General features: G+C 40.3%; 1 protein-coding gene across 1 annotated transcript in view; it reads right to left on the reverse strand.

Annotated features, from left to right (window-relative positions):
• Window positions 1–5,115: 5,115 nt before the first annotated feature.
• Window positions 5,116–17,344, reverse strand: part of ARHGEF26 (Rho guanine nucleotide exchange factor 26) — a 91,665-nt gene continuing 79,436 nt past the window's right edge. The window contains exons 12-15 of the mRNA XM_072142976.1: window positions 13,016–13,222; window positions 10,098–10,165; window positions 8,728–8,832; window positions 5,116–5,985 (exon numbers count right to left, since the gene is read on the reverse strand). Of these exons, the coding sequence (XP_071999077.1) occupies window positions 5,843–5,985; window positions 8,728–8,832; window positions 10,098–10,165; window positions 13,016–13,222 (523 nt within the window). The 3' untranslated portion in view covers window positions 5,116–5,842. The remainder of the gene's footprint in view (window positions 5,986–8,727; window positions 8,833–10,097; window positions 10,166–13,015; window positions 13,223–17,344) is intronic.

Below are 17,344 nucleotides of genomic sequence, written 5' to 3' on the forward strand. Positions count from 1 at the left end.
CCATCCCCAGCCTCTGCTTTGGGGGGGGGGGGGGGGTTCCCCAGTGATGTAACTGTCCATCATATAAGGTCAGTTGAATCACTTTGGCAGAAGCCAATCACTGCTTACTTTCAGTAGGAGGGGAAGGCAGCGTACAGTGGAATACTTCTTAGCCCTCCATTGTAAGGATACCTAGGGAATCTGCCTGACTTATCCTTACTACGGAGGACATAAAAAAAAAAAAGTCAACGTACCTTTTAAACTGCGTGATAGAACTGAAGCACATTAGCCCCCTTTAAGTTGCTTTTTGTGTGGTCCTGTGCAATTTCTGAAATAGCTGAGTAGTGTCAAAGGGTGTGAGCACCTTATAAGAGACCCTATCAATGTGGCGAGGTGTAATGAGGCCTCACTAGTGTGGTCACATGAAGCTATGACATGGCAGAAGATCGTCTACATGCATCAAACATGGATATTTCTCTGCAAGAAGCAGTGGCCACCATGTTAGAATCTTATTGAAGAACTGCTTATAGGCAGCTCCCTAATTCTTACTGGAATCACTCAGTTAAGTTTTCCATCAATTAGATCCCCTTCAACAATGGGATATTGACCTGCCGCTTGGGACCCCAGTGATGAGATGGCTGTAGGTGGGGATCAAATTAACACAAAATTTAAGCTGAACTATAGTCTGTTTAGTGGTCAAGCATTGCTACTGCAGTCTGGCATTGATTTGAATGGGAGCTGAGCTGCAGTAACCTGCTCCAGCCACAACACATAATGAGGCTGTACTCATTCACTGTGATTGTAGCTAGCTGGAGAAAAACCTTTACAGTACAAAGTAAAGCAGAAAGTGTGGTTTAACCTTATGGGGGACTGTGTGTCTTTGGGATAGTCATTTGGTAGCCAGAACCAGACAAAACCCCTGCAGCGTCTTGATGTTCATCAGAATTGAAATGTGAAGGAGATGATCTAGTTATTACATGAGATCGAGGGTCAGAGATTTCTGTAATCTGTGGATTTCATGTTCTGGGCTTGCACTAGGTTACAGTACTGCTACTGTTAGAGGGGAGTGTACAGCGGGTATGGAAAGTATTACATTTTTACTCTTTCATTGCAGCCAATTGGTAAGATCAAAAAAGTTATTTTTCACACCTGGATTTGGGGATCCTCTGTCTCTTCCTTGCATGGTAAACGTTGGTGGAAGCCATTTTAAAATCTCACCAGAAATGCTCAATTGTGTTTAGGTCAGGGCTCTGGTTGGGTCAGTCCTACTGACATACTGGTGTGTGCCCCCTTTAGGAGGATCTGCTCTTCTTTTAGCTTCTTATGCCCTTGTTTTTTAAGAAAAAATGGGCTTTAAGTTATTTGCATAATTTTAAAAGCCTTTCTTTGTAGAAATGTGGGCATAAGAAGCTAAAAGAAGAGCAGATCCTGCCAGAGGGGGCACACACCAATATGTCAGTGCACTTGGTTTACAAACCTTGATCTGGTGATAGATGTCCTTTTTAAGGGTATTGTCTTTTTGGAAGGTGAACCCTAGGCCCAGTCTGAGGTCCAGAGCACTCTGGAAGAGGTTTTCATCCAGGATATCTCTACTTGGCAGCATTTATCTTTCCTTCAATTGCAACCAGTTATCCTGTCCCTGCATCTAAAAAACATCCCCCATAGCGTGATGCTGCCACCACCATGTCTCACTGTTGGGATTGTATTTGGCAGGTGATGAGCAGGCCCTGGTTTTCTACAGACATACAGCTTAGAATTAACACAAAGTTCAATCTTTGTCTTATCAAAATAGATCTTGTTGCTCATAGTCTGCAAAAAAAAAAAAAACTGATGAAGGACTTGCAAACTGTATGTGGCTATTATGTCTTGCACTGAGGAGAGGCTTTGGTAGGCACACTCTGCCATAAAGCCCCGATTGGTGGAGGTCTGCAATGATGGTAGACTTTGTGGGACCTTCCTCTGTCTCCCTACTGCATCCACGGTGATCTTCTGAACCTCCCTCACGATTGCTTTGGCTGAACGGCCAGGTTGAGGAAGAGTTGTGGTTGCCCCAAACCTCCTCCATTTAAGGATTATGGAGACCACTGTGCTCTTAGGAAGCTTGAGTGCTGCAGAAATTATTTTGTAACCTTGGCCAGATTTGTACCTTGCCACCATTCTGTCTCTGAGCTCTTTGGGCAATTCCTTAGACCTCATGATTCTCATGTGCTCTGACATGAGCTGTGAGGTCTTATATAGACAGGTGTGTGCCTTTCCTAAACAAGTCTAATCAGTTTAATTAAGCACAGCTGGATCCAATTAAGGAGTAGAATTATCTAAAAGGTCGATCAGAAGGAAATAGACAGCATGTGAGTTAAATATGAATGTCACAGCAAAGGGTCTGAATACTTGTGACCATGCGATATTTGTTTTTCTTGTTTAATAAATGAGCAAAAATATCTACATTTCTGGGGGGTTTTGTCTGTCAAGATGGGGTGCAGAGAACATATTAAAAAAAACCTACCATAGGTTTGCTTCATAATGCATCAAATCAATCTTGAGAATGCTGTAGCTACACTGATGCAGGATCATATATTGGTTAATCCCTGAGTTAAGTGGTTTTGCTGAAAAAAACTATTTTAAAATTCAGGACCTTGGGAAAGCTGAATCAAAATTCCACACAAGCTTTCCGAACAGCCAAGGCATGACCAGATATGATCCTGTATCAGTGTAGCTACAGCATTCTCAGGGTAGGTTTGCTTCATAATGCATCAAATCAAGTGGTAGGTTAATGAGCAAATAAAAAAAAAATCCTCTGATCTTCCCAGTTGTCTGCAATGAAACAGAGTGAAAAAATGAAAGGGGTGTGAAAGTATGTAAGGTACAGAATATTAGCAAGTTAATTTATTTAAGAATAATAGGAACTGTTAGATATTTGGGGTAAAGAGAGAGTGAGTTAGGACTACATGGGTAGGTGATGCTAGTAAAGCATTAGAAGGACAACAACATAACAAGTCACAGAAAGTGTGGATATGGTTTTCTTAAATGTGCCGAAAGCTTCAGTTCCCTGGCCTGGCTACTTTGTGCTGTTACCCCATGTATAGCCGCTGGATGGTTAGGATAGTTTGAAAAATTACACTGGGAACAGCCTTCAATACGGTGCCCTATACAAAGACCATATGTTACAGCTACAGCACAACACTGCCATCTAAATCACTGTAAGATACATTGTGGCACCAGACATGGAGGGCAACACTTTGCCCCCTCTCTCCCATCAGGTTGGAGATTGGAAGGATATGGCATATAACACTATAGGGGGCGCTATAAGCCTCTGCTCATGTATAAAGACTAGTAATCCAGTATATGTACTATCACACTTGGCTTCCATCAGTACAGGACAGTAGCTGTAACATGTGCTACTATGTAGGGCTGAGGATTACACCAATTTCTGTGCCAAGGCCGTTACAGGTGACTAGGAAGCGAAAGGTTTCTCTTCTGTAAGGAAAGCCTGGGATTTTTTTTACTATGTTATTGTACATATTACACTACAACATCCTGTGTTTTCGGTATTTAATAAAAAAAAACATATTTTCTTATTTTCTGAGCTTTGTCAGTCACTGACACAGATGAGATGGAAACATGTTCTGATAGGTCTCCGGTCTCATTCATGTTACATGGTAGTTTCCCATGAGCTAACCTTAAAGAGTCTGCATAAAGCATTGCGAGTCAATGTGCCAATATATGGTAATAATTCACAGCCACGCGCCCTAATATGTACATTATTAACATCTTTATGTACAGCTGCACAGATGAGAAGACATGGAGTACAATCCTCTAATAAAAGTATTACACAGGTCTCCAGTTTACAGCTTGCATACAGTTATGTAAGACATCAGGTGCTGGGCCTCAGGAAAGGAGGCGACAAGGATCACAACCTTCATTATTGACTTCTCCAGTAAGTGTTTGTGGAATTCCCTAATATCACTTGTAACATTTCATCTGTTCTACAGCAAATCACAACCTAGTTTTATTTCATAAACTCATTCTGATGGTTGGAACTACAAAATACACATAGTTACATTGGGGGAGATTTATCGGAAGTGTCTGGGAGCAGAACTGTTCTAGTTGCCCATGTCAACCAATCAGAGCTCAGTTTTCATTCTCACACAGCTGATCATACAATTTAAGCTGAACTCTGATTGGTTACCATGAACAACTAGAACAGTTTTACCTCAGACACTTCTGATAAATCAGCATCACATATTAGGACAAGTCCCTCTATATTCTATAATAGGATCTACATATTTATATATCTCCTGTCATGCCCATGTACATGTGTTGTCAGTTCCTATTAAAAACATGGCAAATTTATGGACAGAAGTGCCCTAAAAAAAAAAAAAAATCATACTACATTGAAATTGATGGTAAAAAACGGCAGTCTTGGTCAATTGAAAAAGTAAAAAAAAATTTGGGTCTTGAGCAATACGTTCCGGTCACTGTCTTTTCCTTCCCATTGGTTCCAGGAATTATTGTGAGTAAGAGAACATGTCATGATAGTGTGAATTGGATTAAAAAAAAAAAAAAAAATCTATTAGCACTTGAGCCACTGGCTATCTGCGCACGTGTGGAAATTCTGCTTCGAAGAAGCACAGTATTTATGCTAACTTGTCTATCTAGTGTTGCGTTTCTGCAGGCTTTTTTTTCCTTTTGTTACCAGTTTTGTTTCAGCTGAACTGACGACAATTCAATTAAAAAAAAATCTGCATTGAATTGCAAATTTGATGCAGATTTTAATTCTCCCGTGGACTTCAATGTAAAAAAATCTGTAAGGCCGGATTAAAAAAAAAAGTCTCATTATTATTTTTCTGTACTGAGCAACAATTTCTGTGCTTAAAATGTGCGTCTACATTACTTTTTCACATTCACTTTAATGCTTCTGTATTACACACAAATATTTGTGTAAAATCTGCAACGTGTGCAGACAGCTTACAGATCCAACATTTTCATATACAGCTCACTTGTGCCGTTTCTGGGGATAGATTAAGAAAAAAAACATTTTCTCATTTCAAATACAGGCGGTCCCCCGACTTACAGACGACCCCTAGTTACAAACACCAGCCTTAGGCTACAATGATCAGCTGTAACAGTTATCACAGGTGTCTGTAATTAAGTTTTATTGTTAATCCTGGTTCTTATGACAATCCAACATTTTTAAAATCCAATTGTCACAGAGACTCAAAAAAATTCTGGATAGGGTTACAATTATAAAATATACAGTTCCGACTTACATACAGATTCAACTTAAGAACAAACCTGCAGAACCTATCTTGAACGTAACCCAGGGACTTCCTGTAACCCCATAATATTCTAAATAAAAAGTTCATAAAATGAATTTCTATAAACATTGGACATCATATATGAAACAATGGCTCCTTTTAGGATGACCCTAATAAATATTCTCCTCCGTGCCCGTCACATGGTAGTGGTGCACAGATTCTTGTGCTATTCCGACCTGTGAAGATGCACATTGTCTTTAGAACTGTTCTCCAGAACGTGGTCACAGCTGTAAATGCATCCGTCACCCCTGCTATCCACAGTGTGTAGCCCAGGATGTGTCAGCTCTCCATATGGTCATCGTGCCTTGTAGTCATTTCCTGTGATCTGAAGTATAAACTTTCTCTAGTGAATTCCACAGATAAAAGGAGGCCTAAAATGTGTGGACTGATAAGCAGGGAGCTGTCAGAGAGACAGTCAGTCAATCCGCCCATGTGATGGCTCCTCTGAGGACTTCTTCATGGAAGACAATCTGCTCATATCACTACACAGTGCTGCTACTATAGTGCAAATCCTGCAGAAAGAAAATCCTAATAATATGACCTTAGTTCTACACATTAGTTTCCAGTGCCAGCAAGCGTCCCATTCGTTCCATATTCTTCTCTATTGTGGCTTTGCAAGTGATTTCCTTTGCACATTCAAGGGGGAACCAGCCTCTCTCTCCATCCCTCAGTCTTTCACCTTCATACCATCCTGAGAAGCAAACATGGAAGTTATTACCAGTCAACAAAGAATGACACAAGAATGACCATTACTACTAAAAATAATATCACATAGTAAAAGATATTACTTGTACCCGATAAAACAGACTTCTGATACAATATAGACGATCCCCTACTTAAGAACACCCGGCTTACAGACGACCCCTACTTACAGACGGGCCTCTGGTGATTTGCTGTACTTTAGCCATAGGCTACACTAAAGCTATGACGACAATATAATATGACAATCCAACATTTTTAAAATCCAATTGTCACAGAAACCCAAAAAAATTTGTTTAGACCTACAATTATAAAATTTACAGTTCCGACTTGCATACAAATTCAACTTAAGAACAAACCTAAAGAACCTATCTTGTACTGCCTGTATACAGTAACTTAATCTGGTACCATACAGTTTAATCTGCAGTCAGCATATTATAGAGCAGGAGGAACTGAACAGATTGTACAGTGTTCTATCTGCTGACAAAATATTATACAGCTGGAATGGCTGAGCAGATTGTACATCATGTACTATCCACAGCCAACAGATTATAGAGCAGAAGCTGAGCAGATTGTACATCATGTCCTATCCACAGCCAACAGATTATAGAGCAGAAGCTGAGCAGATTGTACATCATGTCCTATCCGCAGCCAACAGATTATAGAGCAGAAGCTGAGAAGATGGTACATCATGTCCTATTTGCTCAATTCCTGCTCTATAACATACGGTTAAGCCTGGTGTAAATCCATATAAAATATGCAGCAGAAAACCGCAGGACCGTCTCTTAAAAGTGTTTCAGCTTGGGGATCAGGCTACCAGCAGTGCAGAGCTTGCTCAGGAATGGCAGCAGGGAGGTGTGAGGCATCTGCATGCACTGTGAGACTGCTGAGACTCTTGGAGCAAGGCCTGGTGTCATGGAGGGCAGCAAAGAAGCCACTTCTCTCCAGAAAAAACATCAGGGACAGACTGATATTCTGCAAAAGGTACAGGGAGTGGACTGCTGAGCACTGGGGTAAAGTCATTTTCTCGGATGCATCCCCTATCCGATTGTTTGGAACATCTGGAAAACAGCTTGTTGGGAGAAGACAAGGTGAGCGATACCACCAGTCTTATTTATAGAAGGTGGTCTAATCGAATGGCGCACTCTGGGGTATTGGTTAAAAGGTTTTATTCATAATCAATTACAAGGTCTCAAAAGTCACAACGCGTTTCAGGGCATAGGAACCCCTTTCTCAAGTGAAAAAGACTAAATATACTGTTGTGGTAAAAGGAAAAACGTTGATGAAGTATGGGTATACAGTTCGAAAATATGAACATAAGTTGAAAATAAGTAGTAGTAAAAAATGAAGAATACATAAAAACACGCATGAGAATAAATAGTTAAATAAATAAATAAATACTTCCATAGATGAATACAAGAATTCATGCACAAAAAGCAAATGGTAATATGGAGAAGGATGCAGCTTAAATAACAGTACATAGGATAAAATTTCATGTGGTCTAAGATAAACAAATAATCATTTATATTCGTCAGCAATTTGATAAATAAATAAACAATAAATATATAAATAAATAAACCATTGCATAAATCGATGCCTTGAATCAACCAGGCTGATGAGGAATGATACATGTACCCAAAAGGGAATTTACTTTTAACCAATACCCCAGAGTGCGCCATTCGATTAGACCACCTTCTATAAATATTTTCCACATTTCCTGTATTGTTTGGCAACGACAGACAGGAGATCTCTATCTGAAGGCAGCACCTGCAAAAATTGTTCTTGAAGCCTGAACGTAACGTTGTGCCCATCTTTAGCACAACCAGATACGGTGAGCACATCTCCACCTACACACAGACTATTCCTAAATAGATGCCACCCTATTAGCGCTTTCTCCCTGTCCTTCCTTGCCACTTCATACCACCAGTCTTGTCTTATGCCAACTGTAAAGCCTCCTGCAATCGTTCATGTGTGGGGCGGCTTCTCAGCCAAGGGAATCTGCTCTCTCAGTCTTGCCTAAAAACACATCCATGAATAAAGAATGGGACCAGAATGTCCTCCAAGAGCAACTTCTCCCAACCGTCCAAGAGCAGTTTGGTGATCAACAATGCCTTTTCCAGCATGATGGAGCACCTCGCCATAAAGCAAAGGTGATAACTAAACGGCTCAGGGAACAAAACATAGAGATTTGAGGTCCATGGCCTGGAAACTCCCAGATCTTAATCCCATTGAGAACTTGTGGTCAATCATCAAGAGATGGGTGGACAAACAAAAACCAACAAATTGTGTTAAAATGCAAAAAATTGATTGTGCAAGAATGGACTTCTATCAGTCAGGAATTGGCCCAGAAGTTGCTTGAGAGCTGCCAGGGAGAATTGCAGAGGTCCTGAAGAAGAAGGGTCAACACTGCAAATACTGACTTGCTGCATTAACTCATTCTAACTGTCAATAAAAGCTTTTGTTACTCATAATATGATTGCACTTGTATTTCTGTTTGTGATAAAATCATCTGACAAACACACATAAAAACCAGAGGGCAACAGATCATGTGAAAATATAATATTTTTGTCATTCTCAAAACTTTTGGCCATGACTGTAGTATTGTATTAAATGCTGCTGTCTTCTCAGCCACCATACACGGCATGTGCCATCTCCCGGCTTGGACCAATTACTGACAGGAATAAATGTTTTAAGAATTCAATCAAGTTTTGTGTTTTTCATCTTTCTAACTCACCATCATTGACTTTCTGGTAAATCAGGACGACGTCAGCGACTTGTAGGGACAACTCATCCGGCTGCTTGGCGGTGTAGGTGCGGATAATCTCTACTTGAGTTAAAGCTGCAATATAGAAATGCAGAATAGCATGAAAGTAATCTATGTAACTATAGAAACCCCTATTCCCAAGACAGATACTGGGTATAAAAGTGCCTTGATCTAAATACTCCTATAAAATTACTTTTGTTAGTAAGACAGGTGCAATATCTAATACATTACACCAGAATATACTGCAGCAACAAACTGGATAGATTTAGTTTTCCTAGACTGTTCTTCAATCAACGAGGCAACTCACTCCCCCTCCAAAATTACTTCTGCACATTTGGCTGCATTAGTTACCATCATTTGAGGTAATGTTTTATATTGTGTGGACTGAAGTAGTGAACATTTTTACAATACCCTTCATTAACAAATTCTGCTTAATTTGTAAGAAAAAAAATATATATCAGGCTCCTCACTCCCATAGAGATGTGTATTCCAGCCTGTACAGTGTGTGTCTATGCAGGCTGCATGAGCTCTCATCAAGTCTCCCTGCGTGTGTGTTTAATCAGCTCCGAGATGGCAGGATTAACCCTTTCCATTCAGCCTGGTGTTTGAATATAGCAAGGTATATTAGAAAAATGTTTATAACAATTCAGCACACAACATATCAAAAATCATCTAAAATTAGGGTTACTCATTGTTCACACATCTGCAAAGTTCTCAAAAAATACAGCACAAACAATGATATTGGGAGTGTATTTCTCATTGTATAATGTAAAAATATATTCATCGCACAAACTACAACCATCAATAAGACGGTGTGACTGCCCAATTATGTGATGCCTGGTGCCAGGTCTGAAAGGATGAAGCAGGACAAAAGAAAAAAGTAAAATCCCTTTAAATGTAGGGAAAAAGCAAAAGCAGTAAAATCTTTCAGTCCATCAATGAGGTAGGATAGGGAAGTTCGGAGGAAATCCCAGTGATGTCACAACGTGGATATAATGAGCACGGATCTTAAAAGCCAGGGGGATGTCCCTAGCACAGAGCTTGTCTAGATGTTACATCCACCCTACAGCCTCACGCAGTATATGAGAACACAGAAAACATATACATGATAAGTCACTTGTAGAACATGTTATACACTACACGTTCTCCCGTGAACCCTTTATTTAATCAATAACATAGCATTTCTTTAAAAAAAATACATTTGTGATTAGAATGCAGGATTTAGGAAAAGATATAAATTAAAGGGACATTTTTGGGTTTTGTGGCACTTGACATGTGCATTCTCCTATATGAACAACAGGGGGCAGTGTGAGACATTAAAAGAAGATGTAACTTCTCACTGGTTCTATCTGTGCATGCTTTATCCCGGCTCTGACCCATGGCGGTGATCCAACGCGCTCGGTCACTCCTGTAAGACACAAGTTTGTAATTCTGTAACAATTGTCCCACTTTTATATTCTGCTACTAAAACAAATACAGCAGAGAGAAAAATAAGTAAATACCTAGTAACGATGAAATAAAGTATGTAACATATTCCATTGCTGGTGAATCTACCATATGGGGGCAGTACTTGCACCTACAATGCACTTCTAGAAGGCCACAACCACCAGCATATAGATGTGCTTGTCAGCTCTGAGAAACATGGCTTCAAGGGAAATCATCTACAATGGGTATGGAAATTATTCTGACTCCCTTTACATTTTTCACTCTTTGTTTCGTTGCATTCAATTGGTAAGATCGAAAATGTTCTTTTTTTTGCTCAGTAATGTACACTCTGCCCCACATCTTGACAGGAAAAAAAATGAAATATAGATATATATGCTAATTTAATAAACAAGAAAAACTGAAATATCACATGGTGATAAATATTCAGACCCTTTGCTGTGACACTCATATTCAACTCACATGCTGTCCACTTCTGATCCTCCTTGAGATGGTTCTACATCTTCTATGGAGTCCAGCTGTGTTTAAATGGATTGGACTTGTTCAGTTAAGGCATACACCTGTCTATATAAGACCTCACAACGTACAGTGCATGTCAGAGCACATGAGGATCATGAGGTCTAAGCAACTGCCCAGGGAGCTCAAATACATAATAGTAGCTAAGCACAGATCTGGCCAAGGTTACAAAATTATTTTTTGCAGCATTCAAGGTTTCTAAGACAGTGCCGACTGAAGCCTCTCCTCAGAACAAGACATACGAGAGCCCATGTACAGCTTGCAAAAAGAAAAAATACATGAAGGACTCCCAGACTATGAGAAATGAGAATCTCTAGTCAGGAGACAAAAATTTAACCTTTTGGTGTTAATTCTAAGTGGTATGTGTGGAGAAAACCAGGCACTGCACAATAGTGACAAATGGTGGTGGCGGCATCATGCTATGGGGGTGGTGTCCAGCTGCAGGTACAAGATAATTGGTTGCAATTGAAGGAAAGATAAATGCGGCCAAGTACAGAGATATCCTGGATGACAATGATCCTAAGCACACAGCTAAAATAACAAAGCGGTGGCTTCAGAACATCTCTGTGACAATTCCTGACTGGCCCAGCCAGAACTCAATTAAAGATCTCTGGAGAGACCTTAAAACGTCTTCCCTCCGAAATGGATGGTGAACGTTGGTGGAACTGAGAGAGGATCTGCAAGGAAGAGGCAGAGGATTCCCAAATCCAGGTGTGAAAAACTTGTTGTATCATTCCCAAGAAGTTGCACATTTGCCATCCTCATCTGCACCTCTTTGATCCAACAAGCAAACCCTACAGGTCTTGTTATTTATGGCCGCACTTAGTATCTATATAAATCCCAAGAAGACTCCTGGCTGTACTAGCTCAAAAGCTGCTTCTACCAATACTGAGCAAAGGGTCTGAATATTTATCACCATGTGATATTTCAGTTTTTCCTGTTTAATAAATTAGCAAAAATATCTAAATTTCAGTTTTTTGCTGTCAAGATGGGGCATAGAGTGCACATTAATAAGCAAAAATTTGAACTTTGACTCCAGTGAAAGTGAAAAATGTAAAGGGGTCTGAATACTTTACACTTACACACACACTGTATCATACGGTCTCTGTGCCTATCATATAGTAGAAGAATGGAGGTCTCCTGATGTTACACACTCCAGAATGGTAGATTCCCTTTTAGTCGTAGTATTTGGAACTAGATCACTGTTAGTTTGTAGGTCAAATCATTTTGTGTCTTCAGATACTTGGTTCAATTCATGTTAATCTTTAGAGGCACTTGACAAGTGCCTCTAAAGATTTCAGTGATTTGGTCCATAAGCGCCCAACAAAGCCAAAAATGGCACCCACATAGTAAAAAAAAAGCTTATATTGGCAGCATTTCAACCAGATTCATGCCTTTAATTAATATAACATACATATATAAAACCCAAGCACAGATGACAGAATTCATAGCCCCTTCAGAAAGCAGAAGCTGGTAATCCTGTCATGTCATGATACTAGAAGAGAAAAGTCTGCGAAACTTAAATTCTACTGACACTTCGTCATCCACCAGGGCACATAGGGGGTAAAGTGCAGGGAAAGAACTGATGTTAAACAGACACCAAAAGATGAAGAAAGCTCCTGTCATATTGAAGTATCAGTCTCTTTATTACCTATAACAGAATAGGATCTCTGCATAACAATAGCTGTAATCCACAAGATAAGGATGAGTTGTAGTATTATTCATTATGTGCATGAAGTGTGACACTATCACCACCGATGCAACATGTAGAGTATCTTCCGAGGTACCTCACAGGAGAAAGATTGTCTTATAGCAGCCGGTATAATGCTCCTACCAACGGCCATATTCCTCAGCAGTATGTGTTGTATACATCACTATATATATGGCCTCTCCAGTATGTATCAGCAGTATGTGTTGTATACACCACTATACATATGGCCCCTCCAGTATGTATCAGCAGGAGTAAGATGTGACCATCATTGTGTACATTGCATTCTGTGTTATCTACAATCCTGACCATGGTGATAATGAGAGGACTTCATGAACGGCCTTGTTGTAAAAATGTGGAATTCTTGTAAAAATGGTGACATGGGAATTTTAACTAAACAATTAATAAATATCATTAGTAAATTACAAAAACTTGCTTGGAACAATCCATGTCATTAATGTTACATCCCCTTTAACTCCCACCACATCAGAGACCACCACTCCATAGAGGGCTCCAGAGTACACAAGTGTATGTAACATACGTTTATTATAACATACATCCATGTAATAACAGTAGAGGATCTTTACTCACAGCGTCTCAGCCCCCAGCAGCATCTCCACCTCGTCCCCAGCGTAGTTGCTTCTGATGGTGAGTGTGAACAGGTGGTTTGCGGAGCTCTGTCTGGAGTAGAGGATGGGTGTACTGTTCTTCTGTGGAGAAGATGGGTCTTCATTGTCGTACTGCTCCACGTGGAGCTGGTCCAGCATGGCATAGTCCGTCACATTGTAGCTCTCATCACTACGACAATACAGAACATTTCATTATGGACCTCTGCCAGTACCATAGAACTTAGAACAGATACTTTTTTAACAGAACACCATTTCTACTGTTTTCACTGCTATGACACAGAATTCACAATACTAATAACTTCATTTTACATTACATCAACAGGCGAAACTTAATGCTGGCTCCCAATACAAAACGTGTTGTTTTCTTCTAGAATTTATTATTTATAGTACAGTAGTGGTTTCTTCCTATGGAGATGAGACATCCCAGGTACAAGCGCACCCTCTACTGATGTCATGATCAAACAGCATTCCAGCTTTTGTCATACAAGAATCCTACAGAGAAATGGGAAAAGTGCCCCCTGATATAAGATCATTAGGGTCTCAGTGACTGGGTCTTATGACATATTATAAGGCTCTATTATGAATGTCTAGCATTGAAAGCAGTGATAATAAGCTATAACGGACATTACCCAAGTCAGAGCGGGCAGCCTAATATAGTGCCGCCAAGAAGACAGGATACACAGGAGAAAGGTAAGGAGAATTTCTGCTATTCTGGGAGCATTTCTACATGAGATCACTACCTGTTTACTGGTTCAGGCAGAGATAGGAAACACATTGGAAGGAAATCAAAACACTAACATGAAATTCACTGTAACATCTGGGATTCCTGATCCGCTGCCAGCGACTAAAGGTTGAGTGCTCCTTCATATAAACACTGCACAACGTGCAGGAGACAGACACTATCGCTCAGGGGCTCTTGTCACTCAAACTCGTCTCCAAGATGGGAATGTAATTAAAGGCAACTCAAAGCAATAGAAAATAATGATCGGAGAAGTATGTGCCCCCCCCCCTTCCCTTACAACTCAGCTGCTACTTTTTATGTTCTCAAGTAAAAATAATCCTCCTCCCTGTTGCTTTTATGGAGCCCTAGAGTGTTATATGGAAGACGTATGTGCTTCATATACGGACAGTATCACTCATGATTATCTGTCCGATAAATGCAAAATGTTGTTTGGGAAGAGTCATTAGCAGTGTCGTGCATCAGTATTTACAGGCAATGGTTTATGGAATTCTAGAAATCAACCTGCAAACTTTAATAATCATTTTTTCATATACCTTTACACCTATAGAGGCTGCTTCATTCACCTACACACAGGTGCACATATGCCATCTCCATCTGCGCCTCTGATCCATCATATAAACCCTACTGGTCTGCTTATTTATGGCCGCACTTAATATATATATATAAATCCTCTTCAAGTGGGAGCTGAGTTATCACACCCTAAGTGCAGACCCTTCCATTTCTTTACTTTATAGATCTCCACCCAAGTTTCAAAATTTGCCTAAAGACCTCAGTGGTATTCTATTACCTAACAGTGTAAAATACCTTACATAGTTTAGCAATGACTGCTAACACGGACATTCTGCCCAGGATTGTATAGAATTGTAGTGCAAGGCACAGGGCCAACTTCTATCCCATGTGACCCATTAAGGATAAGCTCTGTGTAGGACACCCCTCGGCTTTCTGCCCATAAGGAGCGGTTTTATAAATCACTGCAGCACAATGTTCAAAAAGTTACATGTCTTTATGTACTTTAAGTGATTTTATCACATTTTAGCTTTGATGTTGGCCATTGTAAGGTTATCCAATTGTAGAAGACCCCTGAGACAAACAAAACTGCAGTGACTTCTTCTAATAGACATCATGACTTAAAAAGTTACGTGAAATGTTGAAATCAAAAGAATAAAACCTCACTTATAAAACATTAGTTGTTACATGATGAAAATAATTAGTATTGTAGGTTCCTGGATGCACATGTACATAGTAGTAATAATATCTCCCTACAGGGACAAGTTACACTATTCAGACATAATAAGTGGGTAATAAACTTGCAGATGTGGTAGAACAGGTATAAAGAGATGTCCTGACACAGAGAACATCAATGTGTACCAGGGGATAATCAGGTCACGGATCACAGATAGTACATACTGTAAAATCCTTAGATGGCCATGCACAACATGGTGTCACAGGTTAAAAGTGCACACAGTAGGAGACAGACCTAGTAATGTTACAGTCAATAACCACAACCACAGAAAATAAATACAAGCCAGTATTGCTACCTTAAAGGGGTTTTCAGCAAATTCTCCAAAAATCCAGCTCACAGGTTCCTGTGTAGCTCCGTTACTTACAGTCTGCAGAACCTTAAGCTGGCCATCACCTTGTGATGTAAGGGCAGGTGACATCCGGTTGTCCGTGGAGGCCTTATTGGCCAATATGTGTCCCGTGAACACTTTATCTGGTTGTTGAAGTATAAAATACCTGATTGTGTCTGAATGAACCCAACAATTAATTGCACTCAATAAAGAAATCTCACATATCTTTGGGAAGTAAAGCGATGAGTCACATGAAGTGCGTCAACATCCTTAGAGCTTACAGGGTACAGCTATCCTCACATGGCACTACTGCATTTCCCAACCTTCCTTAGCACTAAAACAAGGGTGATGCCCTTAACAGGAAGCCTTTATTATTATTCTCCTATTTTGGGAAAAAAGTAGTTCACTGTCAAGTTTAAAGCGGATCCTTCACCAGGAATGTCATTTGTAGTTGTTGACGGGTTCCAATAGCCTATGCTATGCTGAATGCCTTTATCAGCATTATAAATCATTTCAGTGATTTATAAAAGTTTAATTCACATCACCTAGCTCCCTGCCAGCAGTGTGTGGTGAGTCCTCAGGGAAGGGAGCTGCAGCCTGAGTGTGTCCGTGTCTCAGTCTTGTCATGCATTCTTCATCTACTCCACACCATCCCGCTCCCTACCCCGCCTGCTCAGTGCACATGACAGGAAGTGGTGAGCATGCCGGCAATACAAGGAATGCTATGACTGCGCATGTGCAAGATTTGCAGAGAGAACCAATAATGGCACTGGCTATCTGAATGCTCTGTAGGCAGTGCCAGTCGAGCAGGGGGCATAAATAAATTACATTATGGCAGCGCCTGGAGGAGCTCTGCGGAGCACCTCAGGCTCATTAAAATAGGGGGACGGCATGGGCAGGTGAGTACTAATCATCTATCATCAGGGAATGTACCATCAGATTACCAATTACCTCCCCATCCCCAGTAACCTTTCTATCTATTCAAAATGCCGAATAAACTATGCAAATTAACCTAAGCACCTCTTGGCTCCACCAATGAGTGTTTATGCATTTACCCACTCCCTACACTGTGCTAAGAGAGCGAGTGACATAACCAGCTCGCCCTCTGCTATTCTTGTGCAATTCGTGGTCATAGCATTATCTCCCTACATTCTACTATGATAGCCCATAGGGAGAGGTTAGCAGTGGGAGAGCCGCTGACCTCACAGACTCTCTTAGCATTGTGTAGGCGGAGATAGGAAAAGAAGGTGACTGCCGATGGGGACGGGGAGGTGAGTTGAAGGATCTACCATCAGGTAATATGATAGGAGATGTTCTTTATTCCTATGCCTGAAACGCGTCAGATACTATGGATGACGAAACCAACTTCTCCATTTTTAATATGTGCTAAATAAAAGGAAGTTTTTATTTACGGTGCTGGATCTGCTTTTAATCTTTACAACAAGTAATAGACTACAACACTAACATAACAACATGTAGTATCATACATCTTGTAAAATAATTGAGGTTACAAACAATGGACATGTGCCAGTACATTTCCTGCAATGTACAGTATATGATATTAATATCAATCCCAGAATATGGCGCCGCATTCCCTGTAGTAAACACTTGCAACAAATGACAATCCAGGGATCTTGTCCAACCAGTAAGGCAAGCTCGCAGCTCCATTACATCCAGCATAGCTTTCCAACAGCTGGCTATGTAACGTGTACATACCATCACCTGACTCCTAATATAAATACAGATATCTATAAATTACTCACATTATCAGACAATTCATAATTCAAAGACACGTGCACCTGGAGCAATTTTTAGGAAAGTCACAAGGTATATGTAATAAAGGCATGTGGAGAAATTTCCATATTTAGTAGATGAGCCTGCAGCCGACCACTGGATTATAATTCTAAGGCCGTGGTCACACGTGGTGCTTGTATTGTTTTTACAAATGCAATGCAAATGCCACGGAGTGGGGCACGGC

Source organism: Engystomops pustulosus, chromosome 3, assembly GCF_040894005.1.
Source record: "Engystomops pustulosus chromosome 3, aEngPut4.maternal, whole genome shotgun sequence".
NCBI lineage: Eukaryota > Metazoa > Chordata > Amphibia > Anura > Leptodactylidae > Engystomops > Engystomops pustulosus.